Source organism: Heterocephalus glaber, unplaced genomic scaffold (genome assembly GCF_053883595.1).
Source record: "Heterocephalus glaber isolate CG9 unplaced genomic scaffold, H.glaber_assembly_v1.0 deba00000809, whole genome shotgun sequence".
NCBI lineage: Eukaryota > Metazoa > Chordata > Mammalia > Rodentia > Bathyergidae > Heterocephalus > Heterocephalus glaber.
In genome coordinates this window covers 12,173,805-12,191,688 of record NW_028258163.1, presented here as the reverse complement: position 1 = coordinate 12,191,688, position 17,884 = coordinate 12,173,805, and the positions used below count along the sequence as shown (strand labels likewise).

The 17,884-nt window shown below is 43.5% G+C and overlaps 3 protein-coding genes across 4 annotated transcripts; 2 read left to right on the top strand and 1 right to left on the bottom strand.

The window, feature by feature from the left end:
* The first annotated feature begins 4,281 nt into the window (after positions 1–4,281).
* On the top strand, positions 4,282–4,871 carry LOC101712706 (epididymal secretory protein E3-beta). Its single transcript, XM_013065667.2, is given in 2 exon segments — positions 4,282–4,659; positions 4,662–4,871. Coding segments are annotated over 2 exon segments (441 nt in total). The 5' UTR covers positions 4,282–4,304; the 3' UTR covers positions 4,748–4,871.
* A 5,286-nt stretch (positions 4,872–10,157) lies between these two features.
* Positions 10,158–11,452, top strand: Rnase6 (ribonuclease A family member 6). Its single transcript, XM_004864992.3, has 2 exons — positions 10,158–10,346; positions 10,692–11,452. The coding sequence occupies exon 2, from the start codon at positions 10,697–10,699 to the stop codon at positions 11,150–11,152; it is 456 nt and encodes a 151-aa protein (XP_004865049.1). The 5' UTR covers positions 10,158–10,346; positions 10,692–10,696; the 3' UTR covers positions 11,153–11,452.
* Positions 11,453–13,834: 2,382 nt separating this feature from the next.
* Positions 13,835–17,315, bottom strand: Rnase1 (ribonuclease A family member 1, pancreatic). Of its 2 annotated transcripts, XM_087207558.1 has the most exons (5): positions 17,182–17,315; positions 16,601–16,693; positions 16,327–16,479; positions 16,023–16,102; positions 13,835–15,311 (listed from the first exon to the last, which is right to left on the bottom strand). In XM_087207558.1, exon 5 carries the CDS (start codon positions 15,284–15,286, stop codon positions 14,816–14,818), a length of 471 nt encoding a protein of 156 aa, XP_087063684.1. In that variant the 5' UTR covers positions 15,287–15,311; positions 16,023–16,102; positions 16,327–16,479; positions 16,601–16,693; positions 17,182–17,315; the 3' UTR covers positions 13,835–14,815. The 2 variants fall into 2 exon arrangements, with proteins under 2 accessions (XP_087063684.1, XP_021100252.2); XM_021244593.2 differs by lacking the exon at positions 17,182–17,315 and having other exon boundaries at positions 16,327–17,143.
* Between the last annotated feature and the right edge of the window lie 569 nt (positions 17,316–17,884).

The window sequence follows — 17,884 nt, the reverse complement described above, 5'->3', positions numbered from 1 at the left end:
GGTATACAATATAATGACATTCATCATTGGAAATTTGCACCTTTCCATAGTCTCTCTTGGTTCTTATTTTTCACCCTTGCCCAGCCCTCCCTTCAACCCCTGCAGTCCTCCCTATTTGCAAAGATTTTGTTCCTATTTTTCCATTTTCTCATATTAATCCCATTTCCCTTCTATCCTTACCCCTAGCCCTCCCACTTCCTTCTCCTTTGCCCCTTTTCTTCCTATTTCACATTACCTATTATACATTTAGTCCTTATTTACACTTTCAGTTTCTCACACCAGAGAAACTATTCAGTATTTATACATGTGTGTCCTATTTATTTCACTTAAGAGTATTGCCTCAATGTGCATCTACTTAGCTATAAATGTCTCTAATTTCTCATTTTTTATGGCTGAGTAGTACTCCATTTTATTAAAAAACCACATTTTCTTTATCCAGTCTCCATCAATAGCTTTCCTCTACACCAATGACAGACTCACTGGGAGAGAAATAGGGCAAATAATTCCTTTCACAATAGCATCCAAAAAACTGAAATACCTAGGAATCATCCTAACAAAAGAAATCAAAGACCTCTTCTCTGAAAACTATGGCAGTCTGAAAAGAGAGATTGAAGATGATATCAGAAAATGGACAGACATCTCCTGCTCCTGGGTAGGAAGGATTAATATAGTGAAAATGGCCATACTTCCAAAACTGCTATATAGAATTAATGCAATTCCAATTGAGATGCCAGCAGCATACTTCATGGACCTTGAGAAAATAATCTAAAAATTCATTTGGAACAAAAAGAGACCCAGAATAGCAAAAGCAATTCTAGGTAACAGAGATATGGCAGGGGGTATCACAATCCCCAACCTGCAACTCTACTACAAAGCTACTGTGATAAAAACAGCATGGTACTGGCAAAGAAACAGACTTGAGGACCAGTGGAACAGATTAGAAGATGCAGAAACAACGCCAGACACACTCAGCCATCTCATCTTCGACAAAGGAGCCAAACACCCTCACTGGAGGAAAGATAGCCTCTTTAATAAATGGTGCTGGAAAAATTGAGCTTCAACTTGCCAAAGAGTAAAACTAGACGTATGTCTCTCACCATGCACTAAACTAAAATCAAAATGGATTAAAGATCTAAATATTACAATAGAAACTCTGAACCAGTTGGAACAGAGGTTAGGTAGAACCCTTGAAGACATCAGTGTAGGAAAAGATTTCATGAACAAAACCTCAGTTGCCCATGAACTAGCACAAACAATCAACAAATGGGATCTCTTCTTATGAAAAAGCTTCTGCACAGCAAGAGAAACCACCAGCAGTGTGAAGAGACAACCCACAGTGTGGGAAAAAATCTTCACCTGCTCTTCCTCAGACAAAGGTCTACTATCTCGAATCTATAAAGAACTTAAAAAGATCAGACCTCCCAAATTTAAAGACCCAATCTGAAAATGGGCATCTGAAATGAACAGACATTTCTCAGACAAAGAAGTAGAAATAGCAAATAAATACATGAAAAAATGTTCAACATCATTGGTCATTTGAGAGATGCAAATGAAAACAATGCTGAGATTCCACTTCACTCCAGAAAGAATGGCTGCTATCATGAAATCAACCAATAACAAATGCTGGCAGGGCTGTGGGGAAAGAGGAACCCTACTCCACTGCTGGTGGGAGTGTAGACTGGTGCAAGCACTGTGGAAATCAGTATGGAGATACCTCAAAGAACTAGGACTGGAAGTCCCATTTGACCCTGCTATTCCCCTGCTGGGGATCTTCCCCAAAGAATTAAAAGAATCATACCACAGTGATATATGTGCACCCATGTTCATAGCAGCACAGTTTGTAATAGCTAAAGCTTGGAAACAGTCCTTTTTTCCTTTTATTCCTTCCAAGCCACAAGTCTATTGGTTGATGCCACCCATAATCAGGGTGGGTCCTCCCCCATCAGTTTGCTGGCCTACATGCCAATCATCTCTGGAAACACCCCACAGATGCATCCAAAAGTGTGCTTTATTAATCCACCAGGCCTTCCTTAATCCGGTCAAGGTGACACATCACTAGTAACGGTCACACTGCCCCTGAGAAGGCAGTGAATGAAGCTGTATTCATGAAGCCAAGGGTACAGTGGACACCCCAGGAAGTTGGATATCCTAGGAATGTGGAACATCTGCTGAGAAAAGCTGCAGGGTGGGAGCGCAGCCAGCCCAAGAGAGAAGCCATGTGGGCCCCAAGCAGCAATGCTATGGGGGCTGCCAAAGCCATTTGCAGCTCACATCTCACTACAACTTGCCCAGGTGCTGGATAAAGAGCAACAGAATTTAATGTTTGCCCAGCTAGTTTAGGGTCTTATCTTGGTTCAATCCCTTTCTATTCCCCTACTCCTCCCTTTTAGGATGGGGTTTTTACTCTGTGTCATTGTATGTTGGACGTATTTCACTTTGCTTTTTTATTTTCACAGGGCTCATAGTTAAGAGTTTGCCTAGAGTTTCAGAGGCAACTCTGGATTTGGACTTTTCAGTGATTCTGGAACTTTTAAGACCTTGGCAACTCTTAGAAATGGACTAAATCCATTCTGCATAATGAAATGGACATGAGCCTTTTGAGGGTCAGATGGGAATGCTAGGGTTTAGATCTAAAGTGTCCCCCAAAAGTCCATTTCAGGTAGGACTTTTGGAAGGTGACGGGATCGTGGGAGTTCTGTACTCAGCGAATTAGTCCACTGATGAGTTCATACCTGAATGTGCTGTTGGGAGATGGGGGTCTTATTGGAGGTGAGTCACTGGAGATGTGACCTGAAAGGGTATATTATTGTTCTTGGCTCCTCTTCCCCCTCCTCCTTTCTCTCTCCCTGTCCTTTTCTGGCTGCCGTGAAGTAAATGGCTTTCCTCAGCCATGCCTGACAACCAGGCCATTTCTGCCTTGGAGTCAGCCAACCATGGATTGAACCCTCTAAAACTGTGAGCCAAATCAAAGGTCTCTTCCTTTAAGTTGTGTGTGTCGGATATTGAGTCCCAGCAATGGGAATGTTGGCTAACACAGAGAATTGGTATCAGAGAAATGGAATCATTGCTGTGACTACCCAACACCCAAAACTTAAAAGAGAAGAGGTTTAATTTAACTCATGAGTTTTTAAAAAATCTGTGGTTGGCTGTCTCCAAGGCAGAAACAGCACAGTGGAGGATGGAAGAGGAAAGTTGCTCATTTCATGGCAACCAAGAAGTAGAAAAAGAGAGAAAAGGAAGGATCCAGAGACAATAATATGCCATTCCAGGTCATATGCTCAGTGACCTATCTCCAACTAGACTGAACCTCCTAACTGCAATTCAATTATGGAACTCATCAATGGATTAATCTGCTGATGAACTTAATGTCCTCTGGCCTGGCAAACATGCAGCCCTCAGTTCTAACTGGTGCTGTGGTACACACCTGGAATTCCAGCAATCTGGGAAGATGAAGTAGAGGGATCACAAGATGAGCCCTGCCTTAGCAACTTAGAGATTTAATGAGATACTGTCTCAAAATAAAATAATAAAAAGGGCTGGGGATCTTGCTCAGTGTAGTTCAGACGTAGCTTAGATGTAGCTAAGTGTAGTTCAATCCCCAGGACCATCCAACCAACCAACAAACCCCTGAAGTTTCTTCATCATGATACTTTTAATAAGCAGCTGGAAAATCAAGATAATTTATAATGATGACAGAGAAATGGCCACTGAGAAGGAATATGGTAGTTGGTTTAGAAGTGATAGTGTGTTTCACCCAGGTTCTATTGTATGGGAGTCAAGGCCAGAAAAATATCATCATGTACCACCAATATAATTGCAGCCTGTGATGTCATTTCAGGTATCCAAAGCTTTCCAACCTAAAAAAATACCTCCCAAGTAATTACTCATCTCCTATCTTGCCTTAAAAAGTAATGACCCTTTCCATTTTCCAGACATAGAATTGGAAATACTATTTTCTTTTGGACACATGCTCTCCTCAGAGTAAACTGGGGCAGAGCATTTAGCTAGAGGAGATGGGTTCCTCAAGGGCTGAGTGGAAGAGGGACAAATAGGAAGTGCTTACAATTCTCAAAGTAAACCTCCTCTACTTTTTTCCAATTTTGTTCTTGGCTGACTCAGTCTGCAACATATCTTTATTTTCCATTGGCTTTATTATCTAATAAGAATTTTTACCTTCTGGTCTGAGAACTAAATACTGTAGTAAAATTAGGCTAGGAATTTTCAATTGGAGATCAGGCCTCAGGGCACTATCTCATTACTATTTTCTTCTCCCCATGCACATACAGGTGGCCCTGGCCACTGAGATGACATCCTCTCTGAAGGTCTGGGGCATTCTCTTGACCCTGCTTGGCCTCCAATGCAGGCTACTTGCACCGAGCAAAGACATTTCCAGGCAGAAATTTATGGAAGACCACCACCTATGTCCAAGCCAAGAATTCAGTGCATACAAATGTGACTTCCTCCTGAACGAAAGAGAAGCTGTGAAGCACAAGATTCTTCACCTGTTCATTTATATCTCATGGTACAAAGTGGAGCACATATGCTATAGTAGCAACAGGAACGACCACAACAGGAATGTATATGTATGGCCCCAGGTACCAATCAAAGTGCTCAAGTGTCACTGGGAGAGTTTTACAAATAGCTACAGAGAGAGCAGGAGCTCAACTATATTCAATTCCACTGTAACATAAAGGAGTATGTCGATAACATAGAAGACGTGAAGCTCATAGAGCCCATCTTCAACTAGCAAGCCTACTCCATCCCCAGGCTTTGATAATTAGTGGTCTCAAGCAGTGGTCCCTGCCTACTGCTATAGCCAGCCACTCCCCAGTTTGCATTTCTGTGTCAATGTTTTCCAGTTATTTAGAGTTATGTACCACACAGTTTCTTTCTTTCATCCTTTCTTTTCTTCTTCTTGAGATAATGTCTCACTATGTAGTTCAGCCCAGCTTTGAATTCACTATGTAGCTCCGGCTGGCCTCGAACTCCCAATCCTCCTGACTCAACCTCTTGAGTTCTGGGATTATAAGTGTGTACTAACATATTTTCTTGATTCTACTCAAGAACATCCTGGGCTATTCTCTGCATAAACCAATATTCTGTCCTAATTTACTCCTACATTTTTTTAAAGGCTCAGCATTCTCAAGCATTTCCTGATAGTGACATCATTATACCCACGCAACCTGAACCATCTTTTCTTCTGTAAAACATGTTGTTCTAATATGTGAGAAATATAAATACACACTGTACAGCGTTTATGTTGTGTCTTTGGTAATGAGCAATGTGTTTGATGTAATATAAAGTATAATTAATATAGTTGTGCACATGTTTAAGGTGCATTTTATGTGTAGGTCTAAATATATATGTTTGTATATCTGATGGGGATGTAACTGTCTATATGCTAAGCTGGAGACAAGTTCTGACCTAGCCATTGGATGTGGTGGCATCCCTAGTTCTACCCAGATCGGAGGCAGAGGCAGAGGGTTTTTTCATTTTCCATCTTTTGGCTTGGAATTTTGAATTTGGCTTTGATAAAACAGACATATATTCATCAATCTTCTGCTTTTCCTCACTCCAGGAGACTGGAAACTTTTCTTTTCTTTTCTTTTTTTCCACCACTGGGGATTGAATCCAGGGTCTTCACACTGAGCCACATTGCTAGCCTTAAGAAAGAAAATTTTTTTGAGCTAGGGTCTTGCTAACACACTAAGTTGCCCAGGCTGGACTTGAATTTGTAATCCTCCTGCCTCAGCCTCTCACAAACCTGGGATTACAGGCAAGCACTGCCACGCCTGGGAACATGGGCATTTCTAATATAAAACTACAATAGGCTGTCATATGTGTGGAAGCTCTTATCAGCAAAAATCACAAAGGACCCTTTCTCTATTAACCACAGACTGACAGATGCCCCTACTGGAATTATGCAGTAAGAGTGTTTCTAAGAATGCCAATTCATTTTAGATGAGTTGGTGGATTTCTTTTTCTGCCTTAGAGAAGAAAACATGAAGTAGAAAATACTAGAAAAAAAAGGCGTTTCTCTGCTAATAACTATTCTCACTTGGCAGAGAAATAAGGTAGGGTTGGAAGATTTGTAAACACTATACTCCTTAAGAATGAGACTGGCAATTTGTTATAAGGATGTAAAGAGGAGAAGGAAATGTTGGAGCACAAGTCAGTAGAGTCCACATGAATTCTTTTGCAAAGTGAAGGAGACAAATACAGTCAGAAAACAATTCTCTCCGTACAAGTTTGCTTAGAGGAGATAGTGGCAGGATAAATTGCAAGCATTCGAGTTTCTTACGTTCTTTGATCTCAGCCATGTTGCATAACACCAACGTTGAAACAGTCAGAAAGACCAAGGTATCAATACTTTTAATTAGATCACTGGACACCTTAGGACTCTGGCCTCCGTCAGTAGGCAGTGTATCTAGGTTGATTATCATGTTCCCACGACAGTTCTCAGCTTTGCAATTTTTCAGTGAACTTCGAGATGAGTTGATACCAAGATAATGACCTATATCAATCAGAATCAAAAGAGATTAGTTTTAAGCCACTAGTTCTTCATCAGTGGTCACTTTACATATCAGGCATACAATTTTTTTTCTCTTTGTAAATGCTGTGTTTGCATGCACAGGCGCGCGCACTTGTGTGTGTGTGTGTGTGTTTGTGTGTGTGTGTGTGTTTTCCTGGAGACGGAACACAGGAAGTACAAAAGAACATCCCTAGCCTTTTTTCTTTTTCTGTAACTTTGAGGTAGGATCTTGCTGAGTTGCCTAGCCTGGCCTTGAATTGGGGATCCTCTTGCCTCAGCCTCCAGAGAACCTGGAATTATAGGTGAATACCACCACACCTAGCTGGTAAATGATCTCTAAATGCAGTATAGAGAAGGAAAAAATATTTTCCTTCTATCCTTCTAGGTTCTTGTTTCAAGTCCATGTAACAAAAATCAGATTAAGAAAACAAATGAAAGTTCGTTAACGTGTATCTCTTATAAACATGAGAAAAAAATCAGGGATAAATAACTCAGACAAGGGGGAGATTAGCTGCTAGGCAAGGTGGGCACTTCTTGGGGGAAGCTCCTATACTCTGAGGGGCTGGACTGCTGCCCCCTAGAAGGCTGTTTTCATGCTTTCAAAGTTGTTTTTCTGGAAGGGCTGCCCGATTTCTGCTTTGGGGAGGACACTGCTTTACAAAATAACGTCAGTATTCTCCCTACTTGGGGTAAGAAACCTCTCTACTCTTTTATCTCCCTGTTACAGTTATTGGCTTTGCACTCAAGCAGTGAATCCATTGTTTTCAGTCACAGTTTGAATTTAGATTCGAATTCTGTTCGGTCTCAGAAAATGACATTCTAAGTGATGCTTTAGCATGCTCAGTGTTTGGGGCATTTGATTTTTGTTTTGGTAAGTTTTGTTTGTGTTACTAGTGGTTGAACCCAGATTCCTTGAACTAAGCTACATCTCCACCCCTTCTCTATTTTCAGTCTCTCGACATTGCTAAGTTTCCCAGGCTGAGCTCCTGCCTCAGTTTCCCAGAGCGCTGGGATTACAGGCATGTGCTACCTGCCCAGCTGTGTTGAGTGCTTTGAACAACGGGAGAACCAAGGCCTCTCTGATCTCCCAGCCCTGTCTTCTTCTTTCCCTTTGGAAGCACAGTGGGGCTTTCTCGGAGGTTCTGTATTTGAAGGAAAGTTCCCCCTGTAAGAATGTAATTGTCATGGACAGACACCTTTTCCTGGAACTCTTTGTAAACAGAAAAGATGAACTCACAGCAAAGAAGACCAAAGGTCCATGATTGTTGCCAATTTATGACCCCAAACTGGGTCCTTTTGCCATCTTAGAACTGTTCAGCCAGCAAGAAAACCAAGCACCGATTGAGCAATGAGGCAGATGTTTATTCTTGGTCAAGAATAGAAATGGGAAATAGACTTGCAAAGCAAGCAGATCAACATCTTGATTTGGGGGGATGTAGCAAATTATAAATATAGTGTAAAAGAAATGAGTTATAATGAGAAGCTAATGAAGGGAAGGAATTTTAATGTCTCTTCTGGGAAGGAGCAGAGATCTTATGGAGAATCAGATGCCGCTTCTTTTCGCTGCTTTTATGGTCCTTTTGGATTCTCTGCATGGCAACTGTCATGGTGCAAGGGTGTGTGTCATTTAACATGCAGGGGCACTATTATGAAGTTTTGGGTTTTTTGACTGGTTTGGTTTGATTTTATCCCGGGAACAGTCTCCTGCTCTGAGCCAGGCAGAGTCTGCATGGAGAAGAGGATATAATGAAGCTAAGGACTGTCTGGCGGGCCCTAGGGCAGCCTTCTTACATCTAACTGGTTTTGGCCAGCCCTGCTGAGGAGAGACTTCTGGCCTTGAGCATCCTGTTCTCAAAGAATAGAGTAGGTAGAAATTCAGCTAGGTCCCTTGGGGAGTACTAATTTAGCAAGAGATTGTCGCAAACAACCATCTATTCTTCTGAATTCTTCCGAGCTCTTTGACCTGAGAATTTTACAGTACTTTTCGGGGGGAAGGCAGGGTCTCACTATGTATTTCAGGTTGTCTTTGAAATCACTATGTAGCCAGAGTGGCCTTGAACTCACGGTGATTCTCCTGCCTCAGCCTCCTGAATGCTGCTGGGATTACAGGGGTGTGCCACTGTGCCAGGGTACCTGAGATATTTTATGTTCATAGAAAATTAGTCTTTGTCAAGCAGTTACTCCCTCGAATCTCCCATAAATGGATACCACTTCCCCCAGAATCCCAATCCCTTTCTGGAGCTACAAATGTTATTTGCCCTTCAGCCCCCTGAGTTGCGTCTATTTTTTATAACTCCCATGTACATGCTGGTAAATAAATCTTTCTCCTGTTCATCTAGCTATAGTTCATTTATTTCAAGGACTCAATTATGGAAGTTCAGGGGCCAGAGAGGAAGTTCCCTTTTAGTTAGTGGGATTTGGGGTGCTGGAGTCTCTTTCTAGAGGTGGTTTCTAGGTTCTTTCTGACTTGAGCAAACAATCGGTCAAGCGAAATGCAAACAGTAGCAAGGTCTTACATTTATTAAAGGTAGGAAAGAAACATGTTCTGCAGAGCAAGTTTGGGCCAAGCAAAACTAGGAAAAGAATTACTCTACAGCCTGATTGTGGACCACCCTGCAGGGGAGAACACAGTTGTGAAGAGCTCAGTGACGACTGTCCTTTTGTATCACCTGCTCCTCAGGCCAATCTAGTCCTTCCTAGCCAAAACTACCCAAGTTCTTGCAAGAAGTCTGTGTGCAGGGCTTTGGGAACTGTTCTGTGCATGTGTCTTGGGCGTTTTGTAATTAACTAGTCAGCCTACTTCTCCAGCCACCTCTGCCACACCCTAATCTGCCACACCTCATTTAATAAACTCTGTAAAGTTGTTTGTGAAGGCTGAACTGACAGAAAATGAGATATCTAGATCTGTGGTATCGTTACAATAAAACTAGCTGCTTGACCCATGAGACTTCTCTGAAAGGACACAAACTAAGTACCCTTAACCTTCTACCCAGGCTAAGCCACATGTATAATGAAATAGTAAACATGCCCTTTTGTTTGTTTGGTATGAGACAAGGTCTCACTTTGTAGTTTAGGTTGACCTTGAATTCACTATGCAGCCATGGTTGGCCTTGAGTTCACAGAGATCCTCCTGCCTCAGCCTCTTGAGTGCTGGGATTACAGGTGTGTGCCACCATGGATGACAATAAACATACCTTTAATGTGCAACACACATATTTCTTCCCAAATGCCCTGTGACTCTTTTCTTGGAGTTGGTGCATACAGATGTCCTTATCTCGAGCCTTAGGGGCTTCCATGAGGACCAGAGTAGTGAACTCCAGAGAGGCTAGAGGCAGGAAGTGCATGTGAAGTGCAAACAGGCTGCCAATCAAGAAGGAAGCACTGGCCAGGGATTTAGCTCAGTGGTTTCGATGCCTGCTGCGCAAGCACAAGGACCAGAGTTCCATCCCTGGTACCAAAAAAACAACAACAAAAAAAAAAAAGAAAGAAGCACTAAACATTTAGCAGGAAGGGATCAGTTCCCTAAAACTGTTTTGAGTCATCTTGTTCTGCAAATGAGAATTCTTTGTCTATTAATAGTGATAATGATATGACCTTGAAGAGGAGATTTAAGAAGATCCAGATTCTCATCCTCACTGCAGAAGGAGTTCACATCTGCTAAGAGGCAGGTTTCTCTTTCCTGGGTTTCAGAATTTGTCTTCCCCTGCCCAGCACAAGCAACACTGGTGGGCTGGGGAAAAGAAAAGCAGAAGGAATCTTCTGAACCTGGACTAAGCACTGTTCTGAGCTCACCAGGAACCCAGCACACACACCGGTAAGAGGGGAGAACCTCAGGCTGGGATGAGCAGGGCAGTGAAGACGGCTGGGAGGAGGTGGTCAGAGATGAAGGTCAACATCTCAGGAGGGAGGAGGTGAAAAACCCAGGTTATGAGGGTTATTGCATGCATGAGTACAGGTCAGAGAGGGGAATGGGCTATGCCAATCAAGGGAAAGGTCTGCTCACCTCACAATCTTTCACTGGAATTGTGAGACTACATGGGAGAAATTTTTTCAGAGCTATGAAATCTTTAAAGGAAAAACAAGAATATAAATAGTTATGATTAATAATTTTGCTTTTATTGCTTCTATTATTACCATGATCTTTCCTTTTCCTACCCAGAAAAGATGGTTCGAGATGTGAGATTTCCTCTCCTACTGCTGCTGGGGCTACTTGTGCTACCGTGTCCATTGTGGGCTTTGCCTAAGAAACTCACGAAGGCTCAATGGTTTGAAATCCAGCACGTACAGCCGAGTCCTCTCCGATGTGACAAGGCAATGAGTGGTGTCAACAATTATACCCGGCACTGTAAGCCTACAAATACCTTTCTGCATGACTCTTTCCAAAATGTGAGTGATTCCTGCACCTCGCCCAATGTCACCTGCAAGAATGGTCAGAAAAACTGCCACCAGAGTGCAAGTCCTGTCAACCTGACTATCTGCAGGCTCACCAGAGGGAAGTATCCTCACTGTCCGTATAAAGATGTTCCCCAGATCAAATTCTTCATTGTGGCCTGCGAACCACCTCGGAAGAATGACCCTCCCTATCCACTGGTTCCTGTACACTTAGATGGGATTGTCTAAGGGTTTGATTACATTTCCTTTCTTTTGACACAATTTCTGTTAAGTTTTTTCTGCTTTTGGTTTTCTTATTTAATGTCCTTTCTCCCTCTGAAGAAAGAAGGTGATGAGAAGTTAGGAGTACCTCGGATATTGGACTAGACTTGGGAATAATACGTATGTTTATATATTTTCTCTGCTTTGGAGATCTGTTTGTGTTGAAGCAAGGCAAATACGGAAAGGGGGAAGAGGGACATAGGCCTTGGGACTTTTGCCAAACTGTAATGCACTGTATTCACAATAATAAAACCACTTCCTACTGCTTGCTAGTGAGTGTAATTGTTTCTGTCCCTTTTCAAATCATCACCTGCCAGTATTCTAAGGAGAACTACTTTGTTCTTAGGTCTCAAGACCGCCTTTGAGGTCCTCCTGAGAACTCAGCCACTTTCCTTGCCTCTATGTTCCTGAGACTTCAACCAAGGAAGTCCTCAATCCCTTTAAACTTGCCTCATCATTTAATTAGTTCCTTACAGCCATTGTCTGTACTCATTTGGAGGTGATGGTGATCCCTCAGACAGAGAGGTGATAGTACTTTCTTTTCCCCCAAAGGATGGATTAGGGCTGGGATGCTGGGAATTAAGCCCAGGGAGTGCTGAACTACATCTCCAGCCCTTTTGCTTTTTTATTTTGAGACAGGATCTGGCAGTTTCCCAGGTGGCCTTGAATTCATGATCCTGCTACCCTACACTCCTGAGTGAGGGATTACAGATGTGCACCACTATGCTCAAAACTGTCAGACCTGCCCTAAGTCAACAGGAAAAATAAACAGGCTGCTTTTAACAAATACCAGCAGCTTTCCAGTAAGTGAGGCAAATGGAGTGAAATATATAGCTTTCAACCCCTTGGTCCCAAACAATCCTGTAATTGTATTCATACCGAAACAGAGGGTCCTTGGGCAGCTAAGTCATAAATATGTCACCCCAGATTCCTTAGCCCCTTCAATACCTAGATAACCCTAATTCCTTTCCCAGTTAATTGCTAATCTCTCTCCCTGGTGTTAACCCATCCTTTCAGGGATGAAATCTCCCAGCTAGCTGCCATTATCTCTCTCTCCCATTGTCAGCCCATCCACACACAGGTGTGATAAACTTGACTTTTCCCAGGTAGCTGCTAAAATCTCCTGATTTCTAGTCCCTGTGCACTGGAATAAACTTGTCTTTTTCTCACAATGTAGAGCCTGTTTTTTGTTGACAAGTGGATTCTTTATAACAAAAAACATCATTAGTCTTGCATTAAGTTTTCAATATTTTGAGACAAAGTCTTGCTAAGCTACACAGGCTGGCCTGAAATTTGCAATCTTCCTGCTTCCACCTTTGGAGTAGCTGGGATTATAGGCATGTACCTGTCTGTCTCCAGACCTGGTTTTCTTTATTCCATTCTTGTTTTCATGTCTAGGTTTTAGATGTCTTTAAGGTGAATATTTTGTAGTCAGATGACAAGAGGTCATTCCTAGACTGATGTTCCTTAATTCTACAGATCTATAGCCTGTGCACCCATAGTCAAATCCCATGCAAACATATATTGTCCCTATTTTACAACAATCCCATGTTCCCATGTCTCAGGGCTCTCCCCTTAAGTAATTATATGATGGTGCTTGTGAGCAAGGAAGGAGCGGTGAGGAGGAAAGTCTCCCCTGCTGGTCAGGAGTGTGGCCCTGCACTACACCTTCATGGGCAGGTTTCCAACGAAGCCAGGAAACTTCCTGACCCACTCCTGTGTTTTTTCACTGCTGCTCTGATCTCACCTGCACATCAGCTTCTCCTTGATGTGGGCTTCAAGCCAAGGCAAAAGTCCCCATGGGCTCTCAGGGCCTGGGGAGACCTGTGAGCCTAGGCAGAGGCAAACTGGGAGCTTTGACTCTCGGAGGCTGTCTAAAGTGATCTGCAAGGAAAATCTGCCCGGGTGAGGTATTGAATATCTGCTAAGATGATCAAGACCTCCAAAGTGACTTTATGCTGAAAGTATCCATCGTAACTAATTCAGATCTCAACCTGTGATTTTTCTAGAGATTCCTAACTATGCAAAACTAAGAAGTGCACGCCACAGCCCAGCCCTGGTAAAATGTGGGCAAATATACAACTGGAAAATCCCAGGTGTAAGGGGACTTTGGGATCATCGAGCCTCTACCCCTGGATTAGGAAACTGGTTCAGAGAGGGATACAGAGTTGCTCAGGGACACAGAGAGCTGTAATAGGGCTGGGACTCAACCACGGGCCCCACCCAATTATCTACCACATGCAGGATGAGTGAAAAGGGAAGGAAACTGACCCTCAGCATAGGCCCTCCCCAGACTTGCAGCAAGAAGAAACTGGAGAATAAAGTAAGAGTGTGATGAGCTTGAAAACACTGCCACCACACTTAGTAGAGCAACGCATGCAGATTAACAACTCCTTTATCATAAACTATGAAGACAATCATGGCTTAATCAGTCTATGAACCCAAAATTTCTCTGAAAGAGTCTATTTAAAAAAAAAAAATAAGGGAGGTCTGGGGATTTAGCTCAGTGGTTGTGTCACGTGCCTCTCAAGCACAAGGACCCGAGTTCGATCCCCGGTAACCTCCCCCCCCCACAAACAAAGAAAAAATAAGGGAATGGGAAAGAACATGAGGAGGAAGGAAGGAATCTGAGAAGACACCTTCCCATATACACTTATTAAAAACCCACAAGGAGGGCCGGGGATTTAGCGCAGTGGTTCAGCCACCTGCCCCAAAAGCACAAGGACCTGAATTTGATCCCTGGTACCAAAACCAAACAAACAAACAAAAAACCTACAAAGAAACAAACAAACAAACAAAAATCTAAAGTTACTGAATGATTTGCAGAGGAACTACCAGGAAACAGTTTTGTGAAGTTTGCAAATGCACCAGTGCCGAGTCTTAGGGAGGTCTACCTTCAGGCTGAAATCTACTTGGTATCCCTCAATTCCATGACCTCTAAGGTCTTTCAGCTCTATGGTTTAAGGTTCTGACTCTCTAAGAGTCATTTTTCTGATGTGGAAGTAGCTCACTGAACAAATAAAATAGAAATTTAGGATCATAATTTCATAGACTCCATCTCATAGTGAGGCCATGCAGGGTCTTCCTGTGGCCATGCTCCCCCTGGTTCTATGCTAGAGAATTATGACATCTGAGTGTCACTTTTATCAGTTTAACCAGGACTACAATGTCTCCAGTTGTTGCTCCTTTTTACCAACATCACATATTTAAAAGTTTTATACTCAACATCAAGTAATCCATAGGAAGGAAATTTTCTCATAGCACTGAAATCCAAGAGTGGGAGGATCATTTAATTTCTCCATTTGCTGTTCACCAAAAGGAATTAGCTTTTCATGTCTTACTCCTTGCTGGAAGGTACCTTAGAAACAGTACCTTGGAAGGATGCTTCAGGAATTAAGGGACTGAAACCGTGTTTATTGAAAGAAGCAGTGAAGGAGTTAATGTGGAGCCCACCTCACCACCCACTCTCAGCCCCAAAGCCATGCAGAAGCAGGACTGAGGAGAGGGAAGCATGTGTGTGTTGGACAGGAGCCCTAACTACAGGTATTTCTTTGGGGGAAAGAGAGACGAGGGGAAAGGTGGGTGTTGAAATGCTGAGAAGGGGTGAGATGGGTGTCTCCCTGCTCTGGCTTAGGTGGAGGACTCCACAGAAGCATCGAAGTGGACTGGCACATACGGGTTCCCCTCACAGGCCACGATGATGCTCCTCTCCATCTGGCTGGTGCGGTAGGAGCAGGTGGGGTACTTGGAGTTGCTCGTCAGGCGGCAGTCTGTGATGTGCATGCTGGAGGTGCTCTGGTAGCAGTTGGTCTGCCCATTTTTGCAGGCGACATTTTTCTGGAAGCAGACAGCCTGGACATCTGCTAGGGGCTCATGCACAAAGGTGTTCACGGGCTTGCAGCGTCCCTCCGTCATATTCCTGCGTCTCATCATTTCATTGCAGTAGTTGGCGTTGGTGTTGGGGGAACCCTCTGAGTCCATGTGCTGCCGCCGGAACTTCATGGCAGAGGATTCTTTGCCCAGGGAAGGCTGGACACACACCAGCCCCAGGAGCACCAGGACAAGTAGTGGGAAGAGGACCAGGGACTTCTCCAGAGCCATGGTGACCTCACTGTCCTGGGGGGGCCTAATGGGAAAGGGAAAGGGAAGGAAGAGCAGGCTTTTACATATTGCGGTCTCGCTCCCACCTGCTGCTTCTCAGCACAGTCTCCTTTCCCAGAAGACAGGTCTTTTCCAGAGATTGCCCAGGTAATGAGACTAAATGAAGCCTTCTCCAAGTGCACTGTACTCTCAGTAGTCATAGAGAATCCACCCTTTCTTTTCAGTGGTAACTTAATGTCACCTAAAATACTGGTAGTGCCTCATTTGAATACTGGATTTTCTTTCATCTAAAATACATTTGAAAAATAAACTACACTTAACCCCAGTATTTAAATGGCTCATCAGAAGATCATTTTGAGCAAATGGTGAGGCAAATTTTATCAGTGAGTTATTGCCATGACATCCAGGATGCTGGGTGACATCCTGTTGGCTTAAAGCACAAGGGAAGCACAGTCCAGTGCCTGACACTGGCATCATAAAGGGGTTCTATTGTATTCTAAGGAGAGATGCTGGCTTTCCTCAACTTGGGGGCTCCTCCTGCAGCCCATGACCTCTTTGTACCTGCTTATTTGCCCCTCCCATGACCACCACTCTGCCCCGGTGGATGTTTCCCTGGTCCAAGAATTGTTGGTGCTAGTGAGAGCCCAAGATTTCTCAGTGCACCACCCAGCTTAGCTCCCTCCTCCTCAGCCCTCCACCAGTGGCAGCTCCTGAGACTACCGCTTGGGCCACTCACCTGGGACTCCAGAGTAGAAGGTCAGTTTCTGCACTCAGTCTTTGGGGCAAGGTCTTTATACAGATCTCAGAGGGGTTTGGCTACCAAGAAAAGTGGGAGGAGCGTTTTGGGTTCCAATCAGATAAAAAATAAGAACATTGTGTGGAAAGAGTGGGTATCAGGCCAGCCCAACCCCTGTTCATGCTTGCTGGGGAGAGAGGGACTCTGACTGTCAGACTGTCTCCCATGTGAACCTCATCCATCTGCTGATGCACAGGCAGCTGCAGGGAAACACACTACAGATGGGCACCCAAGCCTCACACACCTGACAAAGTCCTTGTCACTTCTTTGACTGTTATTTTCACTTGGTGGTTAACAAAGGGCAAATAAGGTGCTAATGAGTGAGTGAAGTCCTCCCTCCCCAGGGGTCTTGAAATGGTTTTTTGCCAGAATTCCACATCTTCCAACAGCATCTGTCCTAGGAGGGAAAGAGGAAACAGGGTTTCTCTGTCTTCAGCCAGAAGCTTTCCCAGTCCTGGAGAAGAAAGGGAGAGGGTGTCAGGACTGGGAGGACGAGGAGGCCTCTAGGGCGGGCCTACCTGGCACTTTCCACTGCCTCCATGTCCCTCCTGTGCCCTGAGGGTGCTTGGGCACTTTTTATCCACAATGACCACTGACCCTGTAAGTCAGACCTGAGTAAAGGGAAGAAAGATAAACCAAAACCCCAAATCCTTTTCAGAGAAAACATATGGGAAAAAAAAAATGTAGTGGACCCTTGAGTTATCACTGGCCTAAAATATGACCGGAATTTTAGTTTTAACTTAGGAACAAAGTCTTAAGTTACAACCGGAGTGCTGGCCACTTGTGCTTCAGATAGTCTCAGATACGGATTTAACCCTCAAAGAGTTCTGGAAGGAACATTACAACATCCTTTCCTATGTGGGGTTAATTGAGAAATCCTGGGCCAGTGTCTCTCTAAGGACACTGAGATCTGCCTGTATACGGGAGAGAGACTTTGAAGGTTGTGTAGAGGAACCTGACCAACTTGAATTACAACCAACCCTTGAGAACGAATTGAATTCATAAGTCAAGGATCCACTATATATATATATTTAACCAGCACAATTACAATTACCTCCTACAAAAAGACCTATTTATCTCTCAGAAACATCTTTTATACCTCTAGAGTAAGAAATACCAAAATAATCCTCCATTCTCTGAATTCAAATGGCCTCAGTCCAAATCCTGGTTCAGCACCTTAAGAGCTGAGCAATTTATAGAAATTTATTTCTCTGTTCCTCGGTTTCTTCTTTTCTGCAATGAGAATGGTATGTACTTCTTAGATTTATTGTTGGGTTGACATAAAATAAGATGTGTGAGAGCTCAAAGCAGTGGACTGACCTAAAGAGCATCAGTGGCTCCCGAGATGGTTCCATGGGTGGCCAGTCACCTCCCGAGGCTCTGTTTGAGTGACATCTTTGAATTGCTTCCTGAAGGGAGTGGAGTCAAGAAACTCCACACTTCTGTTTTGCTGAAAACCTGAGCTGAAGTTAGCATCCTTTTTGAAGTCTCAGGGAGGAAAAAAAGAGGAGGAAGATGACAAGAGGACTTTGGGTGGGAAGAACAAAATCCTTTCAGGAAATTCAGAGTCGCTTTGCTATGTGGCATCCAACTGCAATCAACCTCACCTCTAGTGCATGTGCCGCTGGACATGAGAGGAGGGTAAGGAAGAAGGATGGTGACACTAGCTTAGCTTCACATTCCTGTAGTCCACTCACTTCCCCAGCCTTGCAAAACAAGAAATTGTAAAGAAGTAAAAGCAAACATCATCTCATTTGGGGACAGAATATATTTGTGAATCAATAAAACACAGGCTCAGTTCA